Below are 26,578 nucleotides of genomic sequence, written 5' to 3' on the forward strand. Positions count from 1 at the left end.
TCCAAATTAAAAAAAAAAATTTAAATCACAATGAGAGACCACTTCAGATCTGTTAGGATGGCTATCAAAAAGATGGGTGAAAACCCCAGTGAAGGTGTTGAGAAAAGAGAACCCTTGTACACTATTGGTGGGAATGCAAACTGTGCAGCCCATATGGAAAACAGTATGGAGGTGACTCAGAAAATTAAAATGGAGCAGTGGCATGATCCTGCAACTCTATGTCTGGGTCTACACTCAGAGGAAATGAATGTTCATTGCATCATTATTCATGATGGCCAAGACATGGAAACAGCCTAGGTATTTGAGGATTTGAATAAATTGTCATATATACATATGTGTATGGGTATTTCAGAAAATTTGTGGGAAACAGAATTAAAATATAAATTTATTCTGATACAAAAATTTTGAAATCCAAGCATCATGAGGGGTCTACAAATAGCTTATAGAAAATGCATGTTATGAAAAAATCATGCACAGGTTTCAATCTCATTTTTCCATCAACTTTTTGAAGTACATACACATATATTCATGTATACACACAATAAAATATTATTCAGCCTTGAAAAAGAAGATCCTGGAGCCAGCACTATGAAACACCACGTTAAGCCACTGCTTGGGTTCTGGCATCCCATATCAGAGCACTTGTTCAAGTCCCAGGTACTCTGCTTCTGATCCAGCTTCCTGCTAATGCACCTGAAAAGGCAGCAAGGATGGCCCAAAAGCTTGCGCCCATGCCACCCACGTGGAAGACCAGGATGGAGCTGCTCGCTCTTGGCTTCAGACTGGACCAATCCTAGCCATTGGTGCCATTTGGGGAGTGAACCAGTGGATAGAAGATCCACCTCTAGCTCTCTCTTTCTCTCCCTTTCTCTGTCTCTCTGTCACTCTGCCTTTCAAAAAATGAATAAATAAAATCTTTAAAAAAAAAAAAGCCCATGCCACAGCATGTATGAAGCTGGAGGACACTATAATAAGTGAAATCAGACAGATGTAGAAAGAGAAAATACTGCATGATCTCCATGTGGACTTTCTCTTTTTAAGTTGAATACATGGAGGAATGAGCATTTGGCACAGTGGTTAACCACTGCTTGGGACATGTGCATCCCATGTCAGAGTCCCTCCCTGGGTTAGGGCCCCAGTTCTGTTTCCAATACAGCTTCTTATTGATGTGCACCGTGGGAGGCAGCAGGTGATGGCTCAAGTACTTGAGTCCTTGCCAGCCATGCGGGAGACCCAGCCTGCGTTTCACCTGGCCCAGCACTGGCTGTTATAGACATTCGGAGATTGAACCAGCAGATGGAAGATCTCTCTTGCTCTCTCTTTCTCCGTCTTCTCTCTCTTTCAGATTAATCAGCTAGCTTCTTCTGAAAAGTAATAATAAAAATTTAAAAAGCTAAATACATAGAAATACAGAACAGCATGTTGGCCACCAGGGCAGGGCTAGGGGTGGGGTAGAGAGCTGGAGATACATAGGCCAAAGGGGACAGTTGTGCAGGATGAATACATCAAGAGAGCTCACGTATGGCGTGAGGATGATCGTTAATAGCATTGTGTTGTAAATAGAAAATTTCTGCGATTTTAGGTGCTGTTACTACATATACCACAAAAAGTAACCACAAGTCTGTGACATGATAGCTAGACCAACTGGCTAGAATTGACTAGAGCAATCATTTCACTATGCATGTGAACGTCACAACATCATGGCATTCACCCCACATATCTGGATCTACCCGCCTCTCTATATCCATAACTATCTGTATCTATACCTCTACCTATGTCTAGGTCTACATCTACCCACTCCTGTAAATCCAGAAATCGGACACACTTGCCACCCCCGGGCCGAAGCTAACAGTCACCAGAACCAACTCCGAACAGACAACCACTGTGGCCCACAGCGCTCTGCCCAGCATCATCTCCACCACTCAAATGCCTTTATGTGTTCAACAAGCAGTAGGCGCCTACTGTGTGTTCTGCACAGTGGAGACGCGCAGTGAACAGACGGGCAAAGGCCCTGCTCCATCACGTGTCAAGGCAAAGACTAAACAAGAACAACAAGGAAATAGGCAAGCAGGGCTAAAATAGAGGTGAGCGATGCTCACAGAAACAGGGACAGGTGCGGCGAGTGCTGCTGGCAGCGGCCACTGTGTCTGATGGATCATGTCACACTCAAAGAGAGACTTGACAGAAGCCGAGGGTGAGCCTTGGGGGCACTTGGGGGAAACATTCCAGGCAGAAGGGATTGCAGTGCCCAGGGCTGCAAGGAAGCCAAAGCCAGGGGCTTCTTCCGGGTCTCCCACATGAGTGCAGGGGCCCATACACTTGGGCCATCTTCTACTGCTTTCCCAGGCTGTCAGCAGGGAGCTGGATCAGAAGTGGAGCAGCTGAGACTCGAACTGGCGTCCATATGGGATGGCAGGCTTAACCGACCACGCCATGGCTCTGACTCTTACCTGCAAGTGTCTGTCTCCCTAAACCATTTGACACCACTGCTTCTCTGGCATCTCCCTGAGGAAGCCTGTCTGCACTTTTCAGAGTGATGATTCCTGCATCTGAGGCACGGGAGGTATGTCTCTACAAGCTCTCAAAGGGAAAACACCCCGTGTCATCCGCCTGCTTGAAGTCAATATCCCCTTCGGCCAGCCGCCCCAACTGCAGACTGGGGATAACACCAGACTGCGGAGATGTGGAGAAGGCAAGTTACAAACAGAGCGTGTGCAGGGCGCGCAGGCCCACGAGCGCTCGGGGAGTGCTTGGTGTACTATTGCAGCATTATAATCCTCCTGGCTGGCGATCATACCCCGGCAGAGGTGTCCCACAGGACAGCCAACAGGTCTGACCTCACGGCCTGCTGAAAGCCAAACGGAAAAAAAATCACTTGTAAAATACAACTTCCCTTCCCAAGCCTTTGGAAAAGGCAGCGATAACGCGTCCACGTGCAACCCACCTGCAGCAAAACAGCTTCCAGATTCTGGAAAGGAGCAGCACCTCCTGGCTGCTCCACCTTCCTCAGTCTAGACACGGAATTGGGAAGGGAGGGAGCTGGGAAGGATTTGTGTTTGGATTAGGCGGGGCTTAGAAGGAGGATGTCCTTGTCTTTCGGGTTTTCTGCTGGGGGCTCCCCACATGCAGGATAATTAAGAGCTTGTGCAGCTAGGAGTGATTTAAAGGGTAATTTGAGATATTTAAGTCTGGAGATACCCAAAGCAAACATCTTAGCCAGGTCAACTTCTAGGTCCCCTCCCTATTCCCCAGACACAGCAAACACACACACACACACACACATACACACAGATTATTTCCTTGAAATGCTAAGTGGCTAGATCCTGGGCAGTGGAGGGCTGTGTAGTTGGTGATGCTTTCGGTGACTCCGGGCATCACAGGGCAGATTTGGAAAATCCAATTGCATGGGGAAGATGCTGGCCATGTCTGGCCCAAGAGGGAACGGGCAGTCAGTCCCTGCTTCACAGGTGCCTGCGTGGTCACAGCACAGCAGTCCGAGAGGTCCGAGTTGGAGCTTCTTCAGCCACTCCTTCCCTGGGGCTGCAGGCCTGAGTCAGGGGCCACAGAGAGAGGAAGAGGGAAGAGCTCTGAGCGAGATGGGGAGTCTCAGAGTCTGTCTTCCACCTCCAGCCTGGCCCGCAGGCAGTCCCTAAGGAAAGAGCTCCCCACCTTGCTGTCAGACATGTCAGCTCCTACTGTTCCTATAGGGCACAGGGCACATCAGCTCCCCCAGATCCCATCGGTGATACACAGGTGGTGAACACAGAAGCTCTCTCTGGGCTATTGCTTTGGAAATCCACATTCTTAGAATTTCTCAACACGTTAGGGTCAAGTCATCTTCTGATGCTTGCCCAGAGGAAATCGAAGTAGCACCGGGCCCTTGGCAGCGGCATCTCCCAGCAGCACGGGCATGGGGCCTGCCACGGGCGCCCCCGGCGTTGCAAAGGGGCACCCTGAGCAAGCTCTGCCCCTCGTTCTGGCTAACCATCAAAGCATGTTTCGAAGTCGCAGAAGAGAGACCGGTGGGAATGGCATCGGATGGCGCCAGCACGCTTGAGAATGGGAGCCCCAGCGGCCTCTGTGACCTTCCTCTGGGCCTCAACGGCTCCAGGGGGATGACACGGAGCCTCGCCACCGCCTACCAACGTATTGGACGCTCCCGCAGCCCGCTGTGCCAGGCTGGCAGTGAACAGGGTTAAAGGCCCGACTTTCCGCAGAGGTGAAAAGGTAAGCAAACATTCCGACCGCCCCTTAGCCTCGCTTTCCGATTGGCGCACGGCGCGGCGGCCGCCGCCTATCCTGGCCGCATCCGTCATCTGGGTCGCTAATTTACCCATTAGCATGGATTTCTCCCAAGACCCGGCGCACGGGGGCTGAACCGGAGTCGCTGTGCCTTTAAGAAGGGCGACAGGCTCGCTGTCCCCAAGGGCCCTCCACAGCGCATTTCTTCCGCACCGACCACACTGTGAACTAGCCAAAGCCCTAGTTCGTCCACCCCCGCCGCCCGGCCCCGACGGTGGGGACCCCCGGAACGCACGGCGCTCCAGTCCCGGGGGACCGCGCACCGGCTCGGCCTCTGAGCGCTGCAGGCTCGGCCCCGGGTACCTCTCGCCCGAGGCGGAGGCGGTGGCGGTGGCGCCGCGGGACCCCAGCGCTTTCGGGCACGACCCAGGGGCTGGCGCCGGGGCAGCCGCGGGAGGTGGCGCGTGCAGAAGGGGACCCGGGCGAGCCGAGGGCGGCGCTTGGGCCGCGGGGCTGGAGGGCCGGGCCTGCGGGGGCGGGCTGGGGGCGGGGCGCGCGCGCGGGCCCGGGGAGGGCGGGGCGGCGGCGCGGGGCGGGCGCTGGCGGCCCGAGTGTCACACACGCGGCGGCTCGGGAGGCGGCGGTGGCGGCGGCGGAGCGGCAGGCGCCGCCGAGACGGGCACGGGCGGGCGCTGCTGCCTCCCTGCGTGGCTCGCTCTCCCGCCGGCTGCGGGGCCGGGCTCGCCCCGGCGCTCTCGGGAAGGAGAAAGCGGGGGCCGAGGACGCCAAGTTCCCTCAGCAGCGGCAGCAGCGGCGGATCCCGGCCGCGGCGGAGGCTGCGTCTCGGACGGGACAGAAGCGCGCGCCGCGGCGGGAGGCGCCCGGGCCTTCCGCTCTCGGCGAGGCGGCGGGCCGGGACCCCCATGAGACGCGCCCGCGAGGGGCGCGGGATCCGAAGCCCGGGAGGCGCGCGGCGGAGGCGGAGGGCGGCGCTGCAGCTGCCGGAGCTCCAGAGCTGCCGGCAGGCGGCGGCGGCGGCGGCAGCAGCGGCGGCGGCGAGAACTTGAACTTGGCGTCGGGAGCGGGCGCCCCGGACGCCCCTCGCTGGGGCTGGGGCGCCGAGGGACCTGGGCGGCAGCGCTGCCCCCCGAATGGCCGCGGCGGCGGACCAGGCTCCCGCGCCGCGGCCCTAGGCGGCCTCTCGCCATGGCCAAGTGGCTGAACAAGTACTTCAGCTTGGGCAACAGCAAGACCAAGAGCCCGCCGCAGCCGCCGCGGCCGGACTACCGCGAGCAGCGGCGCCGAGGCGAGCGGCCCTCGCAGCCCCCCCAGGCCGTGCCGCAGGCCGCCTCGGCCGCCTCAGCGTCCTGCGGTCCGGCCGCCGCCTCCTGCTTCTCGGCGTCGTCGGGCTCGCTGCCCGACGACAGCGGCAGCACGAGCGACCTTATCCGCGCCTACCGCGCGCAGAAGGAGCGCGACTTCGAGGACCCCTACAACGGGCCGGGCTCGTCGCTGCGCAAACTGCGCGCCATGTGCCGCCTGGACTACTGCGGCGGGGGCGGCGGCGGGGAGCCGGGCGGGGGCCAGCGCGCCTTCTCCGCCTCGTCCGCGTCGGGCGCCGCCGGCTGCTGCTGCGCCTCCTCGGGCGCCGGCGCCGCGGCGTCCTCGTCGTCGTCCTCGGGCTCCCCGCACCTCTACCGCAGCAGCAGCGAGCGGCGGCCCGCCACGCCGGCCGAGGTGCGCTACATCTCCCCCAAGCACCGCCTCATCAAAGTGGAGAGCGCCGCGGGCGGCGGCGGCGGCGGCGGCGGCGGCGCGGGGGACCCTGCGGGGGGCGCCTGCTCCGGCGGCCGCACCTGGAGCCCGACGGCCTGCGGAGGCAAGAAGCTGCTCAACAAGTGCGCCGCCGCGGCCGCCGAGGAGAGCGGGGCCGGCAAGAAGGACAAGGTAGGGCGCTGCGCTCGCGTGCGCGCGTGGGGAAGCCGAATCCACAGCCCACGTCGGGCTGGGAGCCGCGGCCAGGGCTGCCGCGCAGCGCGCCTCGGCACTCTCCTAGCTCGGTATCCGCCTGCTGCCCCCCGAGCACCCCTCCCTGAGCCCACAGCCCGAGGCACGCCCCTGCCCCACTCCGCACCCATCTGCCTTGAGTCCGGGGCTGGCCAAGCCCTCGCCCGTTGTCACTCGGCAGGCTTGGTGGCACATGCGGACCGGCCGTCTGTAAACCTGTGACGTCAGTCTCTCTAACACCCCACCACCACCCCCCCCCCGGGCGCTGCCCACTCCACTCCCGGGCTAGATTTCCCAGCCCAGGCGGCCCTTTGTGCTGGGGCTGCCCCGGGAACCCCCACGCGTGCTCGTGCGGTTGGAGTGCGTGACCTCGGAGAGCGCTCCCCACCGTGGAGCTTCCTGCGAGCCTGTCGGTTCCTCCTGCTGTCACTGTCTCCCTTCCGGGCCCCACCCCCACCACTCTGCCCGGGCCCGAGCGGCGCCTGGTGACAGCCCCTTCCCGATGTCGCCGGCCGTGTTGACCCCCTCCTTTGAAGCAGGCCAGCTAATTACAGCCAGGCTCCGTCCCCTCCTCCTCCTTCACACTTCTGGGAGCCCTCCCTTCCCACTCCTGGGAGCCCTCCCTTTCCCCATAAAATAATACTTGTTCTGTCTACTTCTGGTGGAAGGCAGTGTTTTGATTAAATCTGAGGCCCAGTGGGAGTGCAGGGTCCTTAGGGCAGGGCTGCGTGGCTGTCAGGCCGCTGCCTCTCTTGTTCTCCCGGCATTCTTCTCCCCAAGGTAAACTTGGACTCAGGCCTTTGCTGGGGAGACTGATAAACAGCGGGGGCTCTTTTTGGGCCTGGGTGTCCCGACAGGAGGGAGGCGGCCTCCTACCTGCCAGCTGGTGCTTGGAAAGGGATCTTTTTTTGTTTTCCAGGAGGGAGGAGTAAGGGGGCGCCCCTCCTCCAAGCTTTCTGCCTGGGGCCCCAGGGTACCCCACCCCCCTGCCGGCCTGCCAAGGGTGGCATGGGCGGTCTGCACTGGACTCCACCTCTCTCCCAGGAGCCAGTGTGGGGAGACCGGTCGGAAGCCCGGACTCTGGGCTTGCTGGCCTGGGATGCCACGCCTCCACGGCTGGGAGCTGGGAGCCAGGTGGCCAACCGGGAGCCACCCCGGGGAAGGGGCAGACTCCCTGGGAGCCCCTGGGCTTGTACTGAGTCGCAGGCTCAGCACAAAGAGGCTCTTTGCAGTCTTGGGCCCGGCCTGGCAGCTGTTTGTTGTACAAACCTGGAGAACCTGGGGGTGTCCCTTGCAGCCCCCTTGTTGCCCCCACGACCACCCCGAGGAGGCCAGATCTCCCTCTCCCGCTCCCCGAAGTTGTCTTTTGTAGCTTTCAGAGCTTCAGTAAACATTTTTTTGCCCAGTTGCAACCAGAACTGTTTGAAATACAGCACGGAGGAGCAGTGCGTTTTATGGCTAGAACGTCAAGCGTGCTGAAGAGCTGGCTGGAGTCCATCTCCAGATATTTCTTGTGGGTGTTCTCGGTGCCCTACCCTGGCTGCGGGAGCAGGGCCCCTCGCGGAGCTGACCTCTGTAATGAACGCTGTGGCGGAGGCCGCTGTGCCAGGATGGGGGCGATGTTATTCCTTCAGCCTGTGCTTTACCGCAAGAGTAATAATGACAGAAGAGGCCAGTGACTTGGGCTTCAGGGGCTACTCCTCGGAGGCGGGGCCGTTATCTTGGAAGAGGGGCTCTGCCCATGGGTGGCTGCGGGAGAGAGTCTGGTGCTTTAAGAAGTGCAGGTGGAGCCGCAGTGTCTGGGATGGACAGGTTGGTGGGGCAGCAGGCCCCCGTGAGGGAGGCCTGGTCAGCAGAGAGCAGTGGGGGCCGGGGAAGGGCTTTTGCTGCCAGAATGGTATGTTTGACCCTCTGTGGGTGCTGGGGGGAAAAGGGCTGAGAGTTTGCGTTCTGACGAGTTGCAGGACAATCTCTGGCTGCTGATCCTGCGACCTTAACTTTGAGAACTGCTAGCGCAGCATAGACTTCTCACCCCTCGCCCTGGGTCTTCTGGTCAGGGTCAGCTGGGGGTGTGGAGACTCTGGATGCCCCGTCCCTGTCCTCTGTGTGTGGCCACCTCCTGATCTTGGGCCAGTCTGCCCCCTGCCCCAGGCGGTCAGGAGGCCGTCTGGTTTTCACAGTATTTCCAGCCAGACAGCTTTTGGAAGGCCAGGCGTCCTGCAGCTCCAGCCCTGAACCTGCCCCTCACCCATGGATCCAGGAAAACCTGCTTCTCGCACCTGGCTTGGGCTGCAGCCCAGCTCCCTTTGATCAGTTATGAGGGAACAGCCTGAGACTCTTGGGTCTCTGTTGCACGCCTGGGTGCCAGGCCCTGTGTTTGTTTTCTATCTATTTTTATTTTTTTTAATGACTGACTTATTTGAAAGAGTGACAGAGTGAGATTTACCTTTCATCCGCTGGTTCACTCCCCAAGTACCTGCAAACATCCAGGGCTGAGCTAGGCCAAGACTGGGCACAAGGCACTCTGTGTGGGTGGGTACCTGGGCCAGCTTCTGCTGCCTCCCAGGCACATAAGCGGGAAGGTAGGGGGGCACAGGTGTCTCGGATGGTGACTTAATCCGCTGGACCATAATGCCCACCCCTTGTGTTTGCATTCGCATCAGCGGGCTACTGGGGCGTGAAAGCTGGAACTTCTGGTCAACAGACTCTCCATTCAGTGCTTCCCGTGGCAGCCCCACCACCGTTTGCCTTTGGGGGCCCCTGTCCTGCCTCCTGTCACACACTTAGGGGTGTCCACCCCCTTCTCCCAGGCAAGTGCTGGGGCATACATACCTAGCCACCTCCCCCCGCCCCCACCATCAGCATCCAGTCTTGGCATTTCTCCTTCTAGAATCATTTCTTCCAGCTTAGGCCTTGGCCAGCTTCGCAGTGGTGATGTGCTCGGCGAGCCCCTGGTACTGTACTGTGTGTGCGATGAGGTGAGGGTGTGCAGGATGCCGAGGGCTCGTCAGCAGTCTCCGGCCTGAGCGCAGGGGAGGCTGTGACGTGTATTTCCGTCATGTGTTTCGGTGGCTTGTTGCTCAGTCTTGAGAATCTGGGGAGGTCTTCATGGGTACCAGGTGGCTTTAGAGTTGGAAGTGGGATTTCAGCACAGGGCCTGGGACAGTGAGGGGCTGCAGGTCAAGATAAGCGTGTGTGTGTGTGTGTGCACATGCACGTGTGTAACAATAGATAGGTGTGTGTGAGAATAAGACCTCAGTGTGGGGCATGCGCTCACAAACCAGAGCTTGTATGCTGTGGCAGGAGCAAAGCGAGGACCAGAGTGGGGCCCCCCCAGGCGAGCCCTTTAAAACTGGGGAGCCAGGGAGGATGTGCTCAGGGCCGCAGGTGAGGTTTCCTGCCCAGAAGCCGAAATCTGGGGGCTGCAGTGCAGGTGGGAAATGGTGAGCGCCCGAGCTACCGGGAAGACAGGTGCCACTACAGCAGGGGCAAGTTGTGCTCTGCAGAAAAAACAATAGCGCCAGAAGCGGCCAGGGCCTTGGTAGGTCTCCTGCTCTGTCCCCCACCGGGACACTTATCCAGTTAGGTCTTCTGCTGAAGTCTTGCTGCTTTTATCGTAATGAAATACATGTTGTTTGCACCACAACGGAGAAAGTCGGCATGTAGCATGACATCAGTTTTCCCCAGGTTTAAACACAGGCTCGTGTGGACTGACACTTTATATTTTGTCAGCATCCACAGAGTTGAGTTAAATAACACGTTTGCCATAGTTACAGAATAAATAATATCATGTCTAACTTTTTTTTTTTTTAACATCCAGCAGTTTCAGAGCTGTCTGCTAGACAGGGCATTCAGAGAGGAGTAAGTGGTAGCCAGCTTGCGGGGGGGGGGGGGGGGGGGGCGGGGCAGGATCCAGATCTGTGGACTGCCAGCTGCGGGGTGAGGTGGTGGGGGTGGGGTGGGAATCGCGTCTGTACTGAATCCTGTGCAGACTTTTTGGATCTTTATTCTGTAAGCAATTCAGTGTAACAGTTACTTACGTAGCATTTATATTGTATTAGGCATTCTAATGTAGAATTGAGAGTATGCAGGAAGTTGTGTGTAGGTTATATGCAAATATGTGAGGTCAGGGACTGGAGCACCCTTGGATCTGGGTGTCCGTGGGGAGTCCCAGAACCAATCCCCTGTGGGTTCTGAGGATTGAGGGGGCCGGCTTCTTAGGGCTATTCAGAGACAGGTGCAGCCAGAGACGGAATGGCAACCTGAGGAGTGCAGAGCCGCTGGGAGCGCCCACACCCTGGGGAGTCCAGGAGCCTTCAGGAGAAGGTGACCTCTGAGCTGACCCTGGCAGCATGAGTGGGAATTAATCCCCCCGCCAAGGCTCCCTGTGCACCGAGGGGCCAAGCAGCTTGAGAGTGTGGCAGGAGGCAGGTGACGGACGAGGAGGTTGGAGCCTGTGAGGGAAGAACGTGTGCCCCCGTGCTTGGCTCTGGGGGCTTGTGCCTTGCCTTGCTCCTTTTACAGAAAATCGTTGACATCTTGTGGAGCTTGATGGAAGCCAGGGTTGGACCGGAGTTGTCAGTCATTCCTGTTTGATTGACAGCCACAGGCTCCAGTTAAAATGTCATTGAGGGAAAGGGCAAGGAGGGTCAGACCCAGTGGCTGCGACTTGGCCTGGGACACTCTCCCCTCTGCAGTCCCATGCATTCGAAGTGAGAGACGGGCTGCGGACAAATGCAGTGCTTCCCCTGGTTCCCCGGGAGGGACAGAGATGCTCCTGGCTCCCTGCTCACCTCGCCCTTCCATGAGAGGAGGTGTGGGGGCGCTATCAGCTGTGGCTGCTGAGCAACCACCCCAAAGCAGCGAGCAGCAAAGGTTTCTTTTTTTTTTTTTTTTTAAAGATTTATTTATTTTACTTGAAAGGCCGAGTTACAAAGAGACAGAGGCAGAGAGAGAGAGAAATCTCCCATCCACTGGCTCACTCCCCAGATGGCTGCAATGGCCAGAGCTGCGCCAATCTGAAGCCAGGAACTTCTTCTAGGTCTCCCACGTGGGTGCAGGGGCCCAAGGACTTGGACCATCTTCTACTTCTTTCCCAGGCCATTGCGGAGAGCTGGGTCGGAAGTAGGCAGCCAGGACTGGAACTGGAACCAGCACCCATATGGGATGCGGGCACTGTATGTGGCGGCTTTACCTGCTGCACCACAGCGACGGCCCCACAGCAAAGATTTCTTAAAGGGCCGACTAGTAGATAGCCTTAGGCCTGCAGGCCACAGGCTCCACATCACCACTGTCCAGCACTGGCCTTGTCACATGAGAGCAGCCGCGGACAGAGTGCAGATTCGTGGAGATAGCTGTCTTGTAATAGAACTTCACTCGCAAGAACAGGCAGCTGACCTGTGGGCTGTGGTTTCCAATCTCTGCTTCCAATTACAGTCCCTGAGCCTGCACACCCGAGTAGTTTTTCTGGTCTCAGCTGGGCTCACTCTTGCCTGCCAAGCCAGTGGGGCTTCCTTGCATGTTTGGTTGGTTGGCTCAGGATGGCCTTGGGCTGTTCCTAGCAACTCCCCATCCTCCACACATGACCACGTTGGTGGTGGCTGGGTCCAGTCCTAAGAAAGAGTAGAAACCTGTGAGGTTCCTGGAGGAGCCTGGCACACTGTCCCTCCTGCTGCACTTTACCTGAAGGGGTCCCAGGGTCGGCCAGGATTCAGGGGGAGAGGTCGGGCTCTGGAGCAAAGGGCGGACGTCCAGGCATCTGTCAGTGGTCTCCGTGTTGTCGTCTGCTGTGGGGGTACAGGTGTACTTTAAGAAGTGGAGTGTGTGGATTTAGAAATAATTACACGGCCGGCGCCGTGGCTTAACAGGCTAATCCTCTGCCTTGAGGTGCCGGCACACCGGGTTCTAGTCCCGGTCGGGGCGCCGGATTCTATCCCGGTTGCCCCTCTTCCAGGCCAGCTCTCTGCTATGGCCCGGGAAGGCAGTGGAGGATGGCCCAAGTGCTTGGGCCCTGCACCCGCATGGGAGACCAGGAGAAGCACCTGGCTCCTGGCTTCGGATCAGCGAGATGCTCTGGCCGTGGCGGCCATTGGAGGGTGAACCAACAGCAAAAAGGAAGACCTTTCTCTCTGTCTCTCTCTCTCACTATCCACTCTCCCTGTCAAAAAGAAAAAAAAAAAAGAAAAGAAATAATTACACATAGATTTCAAGGTGGTTTTTTTTTTTTTTTTTGCACCAAAATAAACTTTTTAAGAAAAGATTTATTTGTTTATTTGAAAGGTAGAGTTAGAGAGACAGATAGGTACAGAGATAGAGATCTTTTACCCACTGCCTCATTCCCCAAAGGGCTGCAGGAGCTGGGGCTGGATCAGGCCAGAACCAGGAGTATGGAGCTCCATCCACCTCTCCCACGTGAATGGCCGAGGCCCAGGTATTTGAGCCATCTGCTTTCCCAGGCGCCATTAGCAGGGAGCTGAATCAGAAGTGGAGCAGCCAGGACTCAAACTGGTGCCCATATGGGATGCCAGTGCTGCAGGCTGGTGGCTTTACCCACTATGCCACAGTGCTGGCCCTGAAATAAGCTTTTAATCCCTCTTCCATGAACTTTTGGAAGTACCCTCATGTTACCCCCATTTTGCAGATAAGGACCTAGAGTTTAGAAACGGAATGATCTGCCTGGTGTCACTCAGCTACCCAAAGGTCCCACTTGTGCAGTCTGAATTCAGAACCCGCTACACCTTTCCCTGATTCTCCGCACAGTCTAAAGGGAGAGCGCAGGGTTCAGGTGTCCACTGGGATGTGTGGTCATGTCCCCTCCCTTACCTCCCTATGCCCTGATGTCCCCCTTCCCGAGGGTCTGGGCTTTGGTACCCAGGAGAGGCCCCAGAGCTGCCTCCCCCTCTGGCCCATCTGCCTCGGAGTTTCGTGAATGAGATGCTAATGCAGTGCTTGAGTTACTTTGTAGAGGAATTCTGCACACAGAGTTGGCGCTCCCAGGGGACTGCCACATAGCCCGTGTGTCTTGTAACTGTCACGTCTTCTCATTCTGACACTGAGCGTTCCCGCCCCCCCGAGGACAGGCAAAACTGTGTGTGTGTTCTGCTCTAAGGATGAACCAGCTGGTGCCTTGGCCCTAATCAGTGAGGAACTTGAGTTTCCTTTGGAGATCGGATAGCCGCCCTGTCTAATCTGACAATCTCAGAACATGACTGATGACCCTGGCCTTGACCCCTCCCTCTCCCTGCCCCCAAGGCATTTCTGACCCATGAAAGTGGCTTTCAGGAGCAAATGTGAAACAGGTGTGGCTTCCTTCCATCCCTCTGCTAAGCCAAACTTGCATATGGTCAAGTGTCACACCCCCCACCCCCACCCCCCTGCGTTGAACTGGTGCTGGGAGAGCCAGGAAGTAGTGGCCTGTGGGGGAGGGGCAGGTCAGCAGGCTTGGTCCTAGGACCCAAACTGGGCCTTGTGGCTTTGCAGCAGCCCAGACGGCACTGTCTGGTGGGAGTGCACCTGCTGGCTTGCAGAGACTGGGTGTGTGTGTGTGTAAGCATTTCCTACAGGGCAGAGACAGGCTGCCTTGGCCTGTGCCTTTGAACTTCTTTGGCCTGTGTGACTGAAGAATTGCTATGCGCAGGCCACTGTCAGGAGCTGTGGATACAGAGATGAACCAGGGGCTGAGAAGTGCCTGCCCATAAGGAGCTTATCTTCCGGCTGGGAACACAGAAGGCTGGCTTGGCAAACAGAGTTGTTTGAATCAAATTGAACTTGTCGATAAATGAAATGGCATGGGTGAGCTGAGTGCCAGCCTGGCACAGAGGCTGTTCTGGGCAGGGTCTTGATTCTGTTGAACCAGAGGAGAAGCAGAAGGAAGAGGTTCATTTCAACTGGAGAAGTATGGGAGGCTTCTTGGAGGAGGAGGCATTTTGAGTAGCGAAGGAGTAGTCACTTGAATTAATGGAGCGGTCTACGATAGTAGTGTTGGCAAATACTTTTATTGCACATGGCCTGAGCCAGGTGCTGTTCACGTAATTTACTCCTCATCACAGTCCTTTGACGTTGGTGCTGCTATTGTTCCCGTTGTTACAGGCACAGAAAGGTTAGCTAACTGGTCCCAGGTCACACAGAGATGGTGGAGATGGGATTTGAAGCCAGATCCAGAGCTGTGTCTTTTTTCAAAATTGGATTTATTTGAAACGGAGTTACAGAGAGAAATGGAGAGAGAGAGAGAGAGAGAGAGAGAGAGAGAGAGAGAGAGAGAGAGAGAGAGACAGATCTTCCATCCGCTGGTTCACTCTCCAAATGGCCACAGTGGCTGGGCCTGGGCCTGGGCCTGGCTGAAGCCAGGAAACTGGAACTCCATCCGGGTCTCTCGTGGGTGTCAGGGGCCCAAGCACTTGAGCCGTCTTCTGCAGCTTTCCCAGGCCATAATCAGGGAACTGGATGGGGAGTGGAGCAGCGGGGACTCTGAGAAGGGATGCTGGCGTGGGGGTGGCAGCACCCCCCACAGTGCCCCCCCACACCCGACTCAGCCTTTAACCCCTGGGTGATACCACCTCAGACTGCCCAGACTCATGCCTCAATGTTGTCTGTCTTATTTGTAGCTTGACTGAATCTTTATAGAAGTCCCCTGTTGCCGTGGTGTGAGTGACCGGTTTCTGCACCGGGACTCCACCAGTGCTCCCGTGTTGGATGCCAGTGTCACGAGTGGCGGCTTAAGTGGCTGCACCGCAACAGCGGCCCCTGTGCTCCCCGTTTCACAGATGGGCAGACAGAGGCTCGGGGGAGGAGGTGTGTGCGTCCCGAGCCTAGTGCCCTTGGCGCTGGGGTGGTGCGAGGTGGCCTGGCCGAAGCCCCAGCCCACAGGAAGGGTGACAGCCTGATTGCTTTCCGTTTCTTTCTGTGTTTTGATTCTGAAACACTTTGCTGAGACGATTAAGGAACTTCGACAGAGGCCCTTGCTTCCACAATGGAATTTTCCTTCTCTTCCTGTTTGGTATTTTCCAGTAATATTTCTATTAATGTTTCACTTTCAGAGGCACTGACTTCCTGAGAGTTTGGGCTTTCTCACTTGCCGGGCCAGGAAGACCTGCGTTTTCCCCTCAATCATTCAGTTCCTTTCCATTTTCTCCAAGGGGAGCTCTCTGGATTTCCCATTATGCTGCAAAGGAAGGAGCTGGGAGGTGGGTCGGGGCCTGGGAGAGAATTAGTCAGGGCCCGGGGAGTGACTCAGCCCAGCGCTTTCCAAGCGGTGACGGTCAGAACGGAGCTCCAGGATAGGCCGCCGTCTTCCCATCTGGTGGTGTTGTGGGCCACTGCTGGGCCACGACCTGCAGGCTGGACCCCAGGAGCTCACGCCGAGCCCCCTGTCCCTGCTGACTCATCTGCTCCTTCAGTACACGTTGCTGAGTGCCCCTGAATCCACGTGCTGTGGATTGCTCCCTGCACGTGCTGGGACCCAAGCAGGGAGCGGAGGCCAAACCACCGTGCTCCCCCCAAGCCGACAAGTCCATCCCTCGGGTGGGAGGCATGGGGAGAAGTCGAGCAGGGGCTGGGGGCCAGGTGGGAGCTGCAGCTTTATACGGAGGCCCAGAGAGGGCTTGGCTGAGGGACTCAGTGGCAGTCATGGGGTGGCTCTCCAAGAGAAGAGGATTCCAGGAGAGCAGGAGCCAAGGCCAGAGCCCTAGGAGCCAGCCTGGGAAGTTCAGGAACAGCAGACGAGGAGGGGCTGGGGGCCTTGGTGGCATGCAGCAGGTCTTGTAGCTTTGGGAAGTCAGTGCAGGGAGGGGTCTGAGCAGAGGAGCCACAGGAGCTGGCCCAGGTGTGAAGAGGCTGGATCTGGCTGCTTAGCAGAGGATGGGGTGGAGGGGACAAGTGGGGAGACCCCTAGGACGCAGGCACTGGAGTGGGTGACGCGAACAGCTCGGGTGGGGAAGGGCTGTGAAGGAGGGCCACAGGCTCTGCTGACAGGTGCAACGTGAGAAGGGTGTCTGCGAGGGTTTGTCCTGAGCAGCCAAGGGGTTGGGTGGTCATTGGCAGGGCGGCTGCCACCCAGCCAAGGAGACTGGTTCAGCAGCTGAGTCCTGGGGATGCAGATTCCTCTGCCCTCCAGAGGACCCACGGAGGACATGGATGGCCAGAGGCGAGGGCTCTGGAGGAGATGGGAAAACCAGCAGGAAGAGGAGGCTCTGTGGGCGGAGGCAGGTCCAGAGAAGGCATGGATGGGACATCCCAGGCAGAAGGGACCCCGCCCACACACCACACACCCACACCCGAGATCAGACAGGGGCTCTGCTGGGGGCACTCAGTGTGGCCCGAGCCCGGGGCCTGCCATGGAGCAGGCCGTGGAGAAGGTGACCAGGAGTGTGGTGTGAAGGGCCAGCTGCTGCGCTGGACACCTGAGCTGGGGAAGGGGTAGGGGAGCCCCGTGGCTGTCTTGCTACGGAGGGCATTGCGTTGCTGCCTGCTCACAGGGGGTTCACCTGTATGCAGCAGAGCTGGGAGGAGTGCAACTCTCCGGCTTGCTCCAGGCCGTGGTGCTGCTGACAGTGGGACTTCAACATTTTGTCGAATGAGAGCCAGACCCAGACGGCCCCATAATCCCCCTGCTGCATTCCACAACCACGCATGTGATTTGGGAATCGTGTGGCATCTGTGGAATGATGCAGCCCCTACCTCCCTCCTGTGTGGGGCCGGTGCCAGGGGGCAGTGCCCTGAGCCTGCGTCTCCCAGAGCTTGGACCTAGAGGTGTATTTCGGTGTTTATCTCTGCGGTCACTTGTTTCCCGCTTATGATAAAATTCAGACAAGTTTGTTAGAGCAAACACAGACAAGGGAAACTGAAATAGAAACCAGCCCTGATTCTGTAATTCAGAGAAACCAACATTAATGTTTCACTGGTTTTCCATCTAGTCACTTTTCCCTGCACAAAAATTAATACTGTGTGTATTTATTTTTTCGTTTCCCTTAAAGACATTCACTGACCAGTGCCCGTGTTATCTTGGACAGTTAACAGCCCCCACTGAATGCCTATATTGTGTTCTGTTTGCAAATTTCAGCTCTTCCTGGGTTTCCTAATCCCACAGCGCTGTAATGAGCACCTTTGTGGCTTCATTCCTCAGGGGGCTGTGTGAGTGTCTCCCTGGGACTGGTTCTGAGAAGTCGAATTGTTTGGACCAGACGGTAAAAGTCCAGATGCCCTTTTTCCAGGTTGTATTCCAGGTTTCAAACTCCTGTTCTTGCACAACCCTGAGAATTCAAATGCGCTTGACTTCAAATCGCAGTTTCTGGGCTCGCCAGCGGACACAGGCATTGACGGATCGTGCCGCCTTTCTAGAATTACCCACTCTATCTTCTGGCCATCCGTCTCCATGCGGGGTACCGCGTGGATTAAGGAGACAGCCCCTTACCTGCTGTTTTTGAAAGTCTATGGCTTGTTTTGTGGCTCTGTCTGGCTGTGTTCTGTTGCTTACGGTGAATTGCTTTCCATTGTTGCCGCACCTTTGAGTGTGCGGTGGAAAAGCCGTCTTACTCCGTCCACTCTGCCCGTGTGCTAAGGCTGCAAAGGTTTCTTCCTTTCTTGCAGTGAAAGTTTCATCTGTCTGCAGTCTGATTATACGGTGCCAAGAGAGGATTGCAGCTTTAGTTTCCGAGCGGCTAGTGTGTTTCTGGACATCCTCTCCTCTCTGCTGGCCCATGATCTGTCTGTGTTTCTTCAGGTGCCTTTTCAGACTTAAATATTTGGACTCCGTCTCGGCCCGACTGTGTTTATGATCATGGTGAACGCGCGTCTTTATGAAATGATGCCTCTGGTCTGCAACTTATTGTACCTTCACCTCCTGACACCTGGGAGAGATAACTGGGTATTAGCACCGGGACTTTGGATGCAGTGGGTGGGGTGTGGCCAGGAGAGCCTCACCTCACCCCTGCAGGAGTTGACCTCCACCTCTTCCTCCTCCTCCAGGACCCAGAGGCTGGGCCATTCAGGTGTGCTGTGGGTGGCTTTAACTGGGACTCTGTTTCTGGGCTTTGTGGACAGAGGGACAGAGGGGCATGGAGCTCAGAAGTCTGCCCCGCGCATGTTTTAGATACCAACCCTGTTCCCGGTGCCTGGCTGAGGCTTGGGGACAATCAGATAATAGATCCCGCCCCCCAGCTGTAACTGAGAGCCCAGGAGAGGTCTTGGAAAGCCCCTGGGCATCTCTAACGCAAGACCCAAAGAGTTTAAGGCAGCACAGAGGCAAGGAAGCAGCTCTCCAAGTGGGGCGGACTCCCCCTGGAGTCTGGTGGGGGGTGAGCAGCCCATGGTAGGAGACTGTGGGTGAGACTTGAGAGCTGACTTTGTTCCGCCCCTGCCGAAACCCAATTCAAATGACATTCATTCACAGGGTTCTTCTCCAGCCCCTGCAACCCCAGTGTCCTGTGGCTTCCGCCAGTGAGCTCCCCTGTCTGGACCCCTCTGCCTGGCTCACTTGCTGGCTGTTAGCTTGCTGTCGGGAAGGTCCGTCCTGCCTTGTCCGTGGTGAGGTTTTGACCTTAATGAAATGACGCTGAAGGAGCAGGCCAGGGCCTGGGGAGCGGACCCGTGAGCACCGCGCAGCGTTCCCACGGTCCTCAGAAGCTGCAGGAGCCTGCCTGGTTTGCTGCACCGTGTGTCCGCCACGAGAGCTGCTTATGTTTCTCTCATTTCAGTTCCCTGGGTTCCGGCCCAGCGTAACTGAGCTGTGATTTCCGGGGAGACAGCCTGGGCGTCAGTAGTTCTGGAAGCTCTTCCAATGACAGTGACCGCAGCCAGCACTGCAAGCTGCTGTCCGAAACCCGTGAGGGATTTGCCCCTCTGTGCCATCCGTGCTTGGAAACTTCCAGTGATGAGTGGATCCGTCACCTCCCAGGCCAGCTCCCTTTGCACGGCTGTGGTTGAAAGTTGTTTTTCTTTTCAAAGTTATTCGTTTAATTTGAAAGAGAGAGAGAGAGAGAGAGAGAGAGAAATCTTCCATCTGTTGGTTTATTCTTCAAATGCCCCCCAGCAGCCAGGACTAGGCTGGGCCAAAGCCAGGAGCCCAGAATTTCATGTGGGTATCCCACATGGCTGGCAGGGACCCAAGCACTTGAGCCATCACCTGGGGCCTCCCAGGACTGCAAGCCGAATAGCCTGGACTTGAACCAGGCACTCGGTTATGGGATGCGGGCAAGCGTCTCAAGTGGTGGTTGGTGGCTTAACCTGCTGAGCCACAACACCGGGCCTTGATTTTTTTTTTTTTTTTTTTTTTTTTTTTTCTGGCATTCACTGCAACTTAGTACAGGTCTGTTTAGGACTGGTGTTGGGCTGGACATGTTTCCTCTGCAGGTTCTCCTGCTGTCTTGCTCTGATTCTTTGAGGTCAAGTCAAACCAGTCTAACCTTGCTTCTCCCAGTGAGAACCTTCAGATGTGTGATGGTTATCTTCAAGGCAGGGGCCCTTCAGTGTCACGAATGATGGAGCCCCAACCTGGAACGTGCTGTGTGGAGGAGGGGGCTGGCCTGGGTTCTGAATGGGTGGGCCACATCGGTACAGACGGGTGACTGGATGGGGGTCAAGGTCGATGTCACAGGTGGGCTTGGAGGTGAGGGGGCCCTAGCAAGGAGAGCAGGGGAGCAGCCAGGAGTAGCTAACGGGTGGCCTCACCATCCAGAACATCAGCCTGTGTCAATAGCAGGTGGGATAGCAGTTGGCCAGCTGAGAGTGGCCTGGTGTGGGGCCACGGGTGCCCTAGTGGCTGTTGCACACGCAGGACCCTAAGGGTGTCCCTCCGTGGTGGCGTGAACCAAACGCTGGCTTTAGTGTTGGAAGTCCTGAGCCCAAACCCTAGTCCTCGTGCCTGGCAGCTTGGTGGCCTGGGACAGGTGGAATGGCCCACGTGACGTGGGTACAGTAATGACAGATGGCATTTCCTGTCCACTCCCACAGGGCCTCGCAATGCACGCAACAGGAAGAGTCCATGCTGGAGCCTCACGGCCAGTCTCAGAGGCAGGGCTGTGAAAATGCCCATTTCACAGGTGGCAGAGTATTTGGGGGATGAGGTCCGTGTGTCAGGTCTCTGTGAGGGTTGAGTACAAACATCTGTTTACGAGACAGGCATCCTGCCGGCCCAGGTTCTGAGTGGATGGGTGGAGCTTGTGCCGAGCAAGTACCTGGGCAGCCAGGAGGCTGGGTAGGGAGCAAGAGTGGTTTCACAGATGGGTGGGGGGGAGGGGCCGTATCTGTGTTATTGGCCACAGTCTGTCCCGGGTCTCAGTCCAGCTTTGGACTCTGGACTTCAGTTGCCACTGTCAAGCCAGTGTTGCTGCCCTTTCTGGCCTGGTGCTGCTGCTGTTCCCGGAGTGGCCCTGTCTTTGTCTCAGTAGGTCAGTTTCTGGTTGACCCATGATATCTTGCAGCTCGAGAGAAATCCAGGCTCTACTTGGGGTTACCACTGTGCGGTAGGGGCCTCTATCTGCACCAACTCACTGATGCCCAAGATAGGGAAACTGAGGCAAACAGGTGCCGCTGCTAGAAATGGGCAGAGCTACAGCTGGGGTCAAGCGCAGGCAGGCAGTCTGGCTCCTGTGTCCACCCCCTTAACCACTGTGCGACATAGATGTCGATAACACTGACAGCCCTGTGTCACCTGGTGGCCTCAGAGTCATGAAGCCAGAGCCGTTTAGAAACCACAGCTCTCTACTGTGGATGAAATGTCCAGTGCGGGCCAGGTACTCTGCACTGGGATAATGCTGCCAAAGCAGCATCAAGGAAGGCTTCATGGAGGAGGTGACTTTGGAGCTGGGCCTTCATGGATAAGTGGGTTGGAGTACTTAAATCCTCAAGGTAGGGATCAGCATCATGGCACAGCAGGCTGAGTCGCCACCTGCCATGCCAGCATCCTGTATGAGCAAGCCACTTGAGTCTCAGCTGCTCCACTTCTGACCCAGCTACCCGAGAAGGCAACAGGGAACAGCTCTGGTATGGGGGCCTCTGCGTCCACGTGGGAGACCCAGAAGGAGTTCCTGTCCTGGCTTCAGGCTGGCCCAGTTCTGGCCATTGCAGCCATTTGGGGAGTGAACCAGCAGAGGAAAGGTTTGTCTCTCGCTGTCTTACTCTAGTTAGAGAAAGAAAAAAAACAAAAAAAACAAAAAAAAAAAAACACCCTCTAGTGTTTGAGAGGAGGATGTTCTGGGAGGGGGTCCTGTGATGGCCCCCATGGCTGAAGGAGATCCGGCCAGGCCACAGCTTGGTGTTCATTCTGTGGTTAAGGAGAGGGGGTGGAGCAAGGCTGAGAAGCTGTGTGTGTGCAGCTCGACCAGGGGCACGTGGGACCCAGGGAGGAGACAGCAGGGCCTCAGGCAAGAGGCAGGGAGGGCCTGGGCCCAGCCCTGCAGCAGACCACCCTGCTGCTCTCAGATGGCACCGGCCCATCGGGGGGCACCAACCAAGCGTGTGTCAGAGGATGGGTTTTTCTGGATGGCTGCTGTCATAACCAAGATGCCCTCTCTTGGACTTTGTTGGTGACTCGGTCCAGCCGAGCGTTTGTCCACCTCCTGTCAGAGGCAGACGGAACGCACGCCCAGGGCACGGAGTCTGGGTCGGGGAGTGGCCGTGCGTGGGCCCCTCGCCTCCTGCTGGTGGTGGGAGGGTGGGCACAGGAAGCCCTGAGCACATCACACCACTTGTCTCTGCAGACACTCGGAGCAGGAGAGGGCAGAGCTACAGGCGGTCAGGGCATGAGGGCGTCAGTGCACGGAACCCAGGAGATGGGGTGCAGGCTGGTGTGTACCAGGGCTTGGCAGAGAAGCAGCTCACAGGGTTAGAGCCGCTCCAGGTTGTCCTGGTGGGCCGGGGCACTGGGAAGGAAGCTTTGGGTGCTCCGCCTGGGGATAAGCTGGAGTTCTGGAGGAGAGAAGAGGGGGAGGGCGGGCCCTGAGCTGATGCTGGCCTTGGGAAGGGGTCCCCGCCCCGGGGGAAGCTCTCTGAGAAACAGTAAGTGCTGGGGATCCATCAGGTTCCTAGAGCCTTGATGAGGATGTTTGCTGGGTTTTCTCAGAATCCCCACGAGGGCCCCTGCCAGGCCTGTCAGTCAGCGGTCACAGCTCAGTCCAGCCGCTCTGGCCCTGCTTTGTAAAGACCCAGGGACACCAGCATGCTCCAGCCATCTGTGGTGTGACTGTGGAGTGACAAGGGGGAGGGAGTTGGCGTCATCACTTCCTGAGGACCTGGAGACAGCCTGAACTGCACTCTGAAGGCTGTCAGCGCAGACACCCAGCCCGGAGCCTCCCTCCCCCACTCCTCCCCTCCTCCACCCACCTGGAGACTCCTCTGCACCCTGGATTCTGAATTCTGGAGGCCCCCGCAGACTTAGGTGGGTGTGGGCTTTCTGCCCTGGCTTTGGAGGAGTGCTGGGTGTTCTCTAGGGAGCCACCAGGGAGAGCTGGGCTTGCGGCAGATCAGCTGCTGGTGGGGTGGGGACATGCCTCCTCTCTTCCGTCTCTTTCCAGTGCTGCTCCGTCCAGCTCAGCAGAAACACCTTCCCTTAGAGAATGGTTATTCCAGAAAATATCTTTAGAAACAAATCCCTGATGTCATCTGTCACTTCTTTTTTTTTTTTTTTTTAAGATTTATTTATTTACTTGAAAGTCAGAGTTAAACAGAGAAAGGAGAGGCACAGAGAGAGAGAGAGAGAGAGAGAGCGAGCGATGTCTTCCATCCGCTGGTTCACTCCCCAGTTGGCCACAACAGCTGGAGCAGCGCCAATCAGGAGCTTCTTCTGGGTCTCCCACATGGGTGCAGGGGCCCAAGGACTTGGGCCATTTTCTGCTTTCCCAGGCCATAGCAGAGAGCTGGATCCGGAGTGGAGTAGCCGGGAGTAGAACCAGTGCCCATATGGGATGCTGGCACTTCAGGCCAGGGCATTAACCCGCTGTGCCACAGTGCCGGCCCCCCATCTGTCACTCCTAAGTGGCTATAAGATAGCATACACGTTTGCTTGTTTTTTTTTTTTAAATAATTTGGTTGGTTGGCTGATCTGAGAGGAAAAGAGACTGACAGAGAGCTCCCATCTGCTGCTTCGCTCCCCAGATATCTGCCATAGTCATGGCTGGACCAGGAAAAGTCAGAAGCTGAGAACTCAGTCCAGGGTTCCCACATGGGTGGCAGGGACCCATTGACTTGAGCCGTCACTGCTGCCTCCCAGGCTGTGAACTCCTGCGTGGGATGCAGGCTGCACGCCTGCTGCTGCTGACATACCTGAACCCCTGTGCTTGTGATGAGGCTCCCTTGCTTTGCCGGTCTCTTCTGAGTTCACCTGTTTGCATACACACTAGCAGACACTTTAGGAGAGAGAACTTGAAGTTCAGTGGCTTCTGGTTCCATTTGCACCCCAATACTTCTAAGTCTGAAAGTAAATTTTAGTGGTCTACTTTGATTCTTTCAGAGTTATTTTTCTTTTTAACATTTTATTATTTGAGAGAGAGCATTACAGACACAGGGAGAGACAGAGAGAGAGGTCTTCCATCCACTGGTTCACTCCCCAAATGGCCACAAATGGCTGGAGTTGGGCCGATCCAAAGGCAGGAGCCAGGAGCTTCTTCCGGGTCTCCCACATGGGTGCAGGGGCCCAAGCACTTGGACCATCTTTACTGCTTTCGCAGGGGCATTAGCAGGGAGCTGGATCAGAAGGGGAGCAGCTGAGACTTGAACCGAACCGGCATCCATATGGAATGCCCACACTGCAGGCGGTGGCTTAGCCCCATCTCAGAGTTATTTTACACCGGGACATTTCTGGTGGCAACCTTTGTAGTTATGGGGAAGGGACTTTGGATCTGTGAAACCAAATGAAAAGTTCCTTTGTTTGTGTGTCTTCTCCAGACTTTTCTTTAAAACATTCAGAAAGGGAAATGGGGGGCTTCCCTGCTAGGAAGAGGCCTGGCTTCCTTGGAAGATCCGTATATGTGAATTTCAAAGACTCCTTTGAATCTGAAGTTGAGTTTGTATTCGCAGTCTAAACTCACAGAGTGGATTCCATTGTCATTGTCAACCCCTCCTGTAGCGGTCTCCTGGTAAAAGAGAACTTTCCCCACTGCTAAATGAGAAAGAAGCCACTTAAGCCCTGTGTTGATGGCCTTGTGGCATTTGCCTGAAGTGGCCTGGGGTTGGATGTTCAGGACAGGTGGACCGGAAACCGCAGAGCGACCGGGCGTTGCAGCAAGCATGTACACTGCACATTGTCACATGCTCGATCATGAAAGCCCACGTGGTACCCCTGTGTGCTCAAACCCTGGCCTCCAGGCCTGTGGGGCAGCCAGGGAGCTCTGCCGAGGGTCAGTCTGGGGTTCAAGGTGAGGGTCTGGGACCTGGGACGAGTCAGCTGACCTCTCCGAACCAGTTTTTCCATCTTTAAAGCGGGGTTGCTCCTCCCTGTCCTGAAGTCAGCCTAGGAGGCAGCTCTGAAACGACTTAGTCAATCACAGTTGCCCCCAAAATGACATAGGCTTGGCTCTGGGTGACACTAAGGGACTGAAACAGAGAGCAGCGTGGAGAAACTGACCGGCGGCTGCTGCTCTGGGGCCCAGTGGGTCCCTCTTAGGGAATTATCCTGAGGAGAGAATGAAAAGATTGACTAAGTACAAGTCACCTACAGCATTTGGAAAAAAAACAAATCTAAAAAGCTGGGAATTCCCTAAATATCCAGCCGTGGGCACTGGCTCATCACACGTGACACACGCCACTGGTGAACCGAACTCTGAACTCTGCCATTGAGAGCTGAGTTGAGTAAACTCCAGCGCAGAGGGGTCCCCAGGGAGAGGGCATGGGCATGTTTGTATTCCTCTCCCCCCCACATCCCCCTTGGAGATAAAGGGCTGGCAAGAAACTTAACACTGGTCATCCAGGCAGGCTGGGAGAGCTTGCAGTCTTTAAAGACAAATGTAGGGTTCTTGCTTCATTGCTAATGTAAGTTTAATAGAAGCAGGGTCTCCAGCCCATCTTGTGGGGAAAAGGGAGGGAAGGTGTGGAAGTGCTGGCTGTGGCCTCCCAGCGGGAGATTTCTCTGGGGCCATCTGAATGAGTTGTTGAACTTCAAAGCCAGGGCTGAGAGTGTCTCATTGTGTTGGAATGCTGGCGATGAGGACTGCAGGAAGTGGTGACAGGCCCTTTGTTATATAAGCTCACCAGGCTTGCTCATGGGTGCCAGCGCCCGGCCCCGTGCCCTCTCCGGACATCATCTGCCTGTGTCGGCAGCCATGGCCTCAGCTGGGGCGGGGACCTGTATGGGAATTGCACAGTCAGGCACCGGAAGCTGCAAGTCACGCCCTCTCTCACTGAACTCCCACTTTCCACACAAGGAGAAGGGGCCCGAGTGGAGGGCTTCACTGGCATTACTCCGGATGCGGGGGGCAGAGGGGGGCCTGGGGATCTTCGGGTGCCCCTCTGGAAGAAGACCGCTCTCTTGGCTGCCTCCAAAAGCAAGAGCAGCTTGCTTCTGTTTCGTGGGCCCTGCCTGTCCCGTGTTCACGATTGTGCTCCTCGTGGCCGGTGGCTGCCAGGAGGGCTGGCCCAGCCGCTGCAGAGGCTGATTGCAGGTCCCCCCCTGACTTCCCTGTGGGAGGCCTTGCACATGACAGGTGCCCAGTGCCGCCTGTGCCAGCGGGGTATGTGTGGACAAGCTTGTGAGTAAGGAGATTGCACTGCTGCAGCTGGAGAGCAGCTCTGTCTCTAGCCTGGGACTAGCACTTCTGGGTGCTGTGCTCTGCTGGGTATATTCGGTGTGCACCCCCTCCTTGTGATCCTCCCAGGAACTCTGGAAGGAAGGTGGTCTCCAGCGCTCATGCAAGGAAAGAGACACGGAGAGGCCCGGGGATGTGCCCAAGGCCTGCTTTTGTTTTTGTGGACATCCCTGTGTTGGTTGGAGGCCAGGGACTGGGTTCCTTGAGAACATGTACTGGTGTTTTGTTTACGCAGTGGGCACAGAACCCGGAGCACCTGCCAGAGTTGAAGCTGGAGGTCCTGTGGCCAGGTGACTTTGGGCAAGGCCTCAACCCTCTCTGGGCCATGGTGTCTGCATTTGTTAAAGTGGCCAGGTGTCCTCTCTCACCAAGGCCCCTAACAGCCATCCCTGGACCACAAGTGCATCTCCAAAGAGACAGTCACAAGGCACAAGTGACTGAGGGTTTGGGTTTTTTTTTTTTTTTTTTTTTTCATTCCCGGGTGGAGGCCCAAATGCCAGGCAATTGTCTCCAATTAAGACGACACAAGAAATCAAGTTGCACAACACTCTAATGAAACCACATTTCTCCCTGGTTGCAGTTCCTCCCGTGTGGAAGGC

General features: G+C 56.7%; 1 protein-coding gene across 1 annotated transcript in view; it reads left to right on the forward strand.

The window, feature by feature from the left end:
- The first annotated feature begins 4,908 nt into the window (after window positions 1–4,908).
- Window positions 4,909–26,578, forward strand: part of SHB (SH2 domain containing adaptor protein B) — a 123,300-nt gene continuing 101,630 nt past the window's right edge. Inside the window, 2 exon segments of the mRNA XM_062207920.1 lie at window positions 4,909–5,242; window positions 5,244–6,189. Of these exon segments, the coding sequence (XP_062063904.1) occupies window positions 5,166–5,242; window positions 5,244–6,189 (1,023 nt within the window). The 5' untranslated portion in view covers window positions 4,909–5,165.

Source organism: Lepus europaeus, chromosome 12 (genome assembly GCF_033115175.1).
Source record: "Lepus europaeus isolate LE1 chromosome 12, mLepTim1.pri, whole genome shotgun sequence".
NCBI classification, from domain to species: domain Eukaryota; kingdom Metazoa; phylum Chordata; class Mammalia; order Lagomorpha; family Leporidae; genus Lepus; species Lepus europaeus.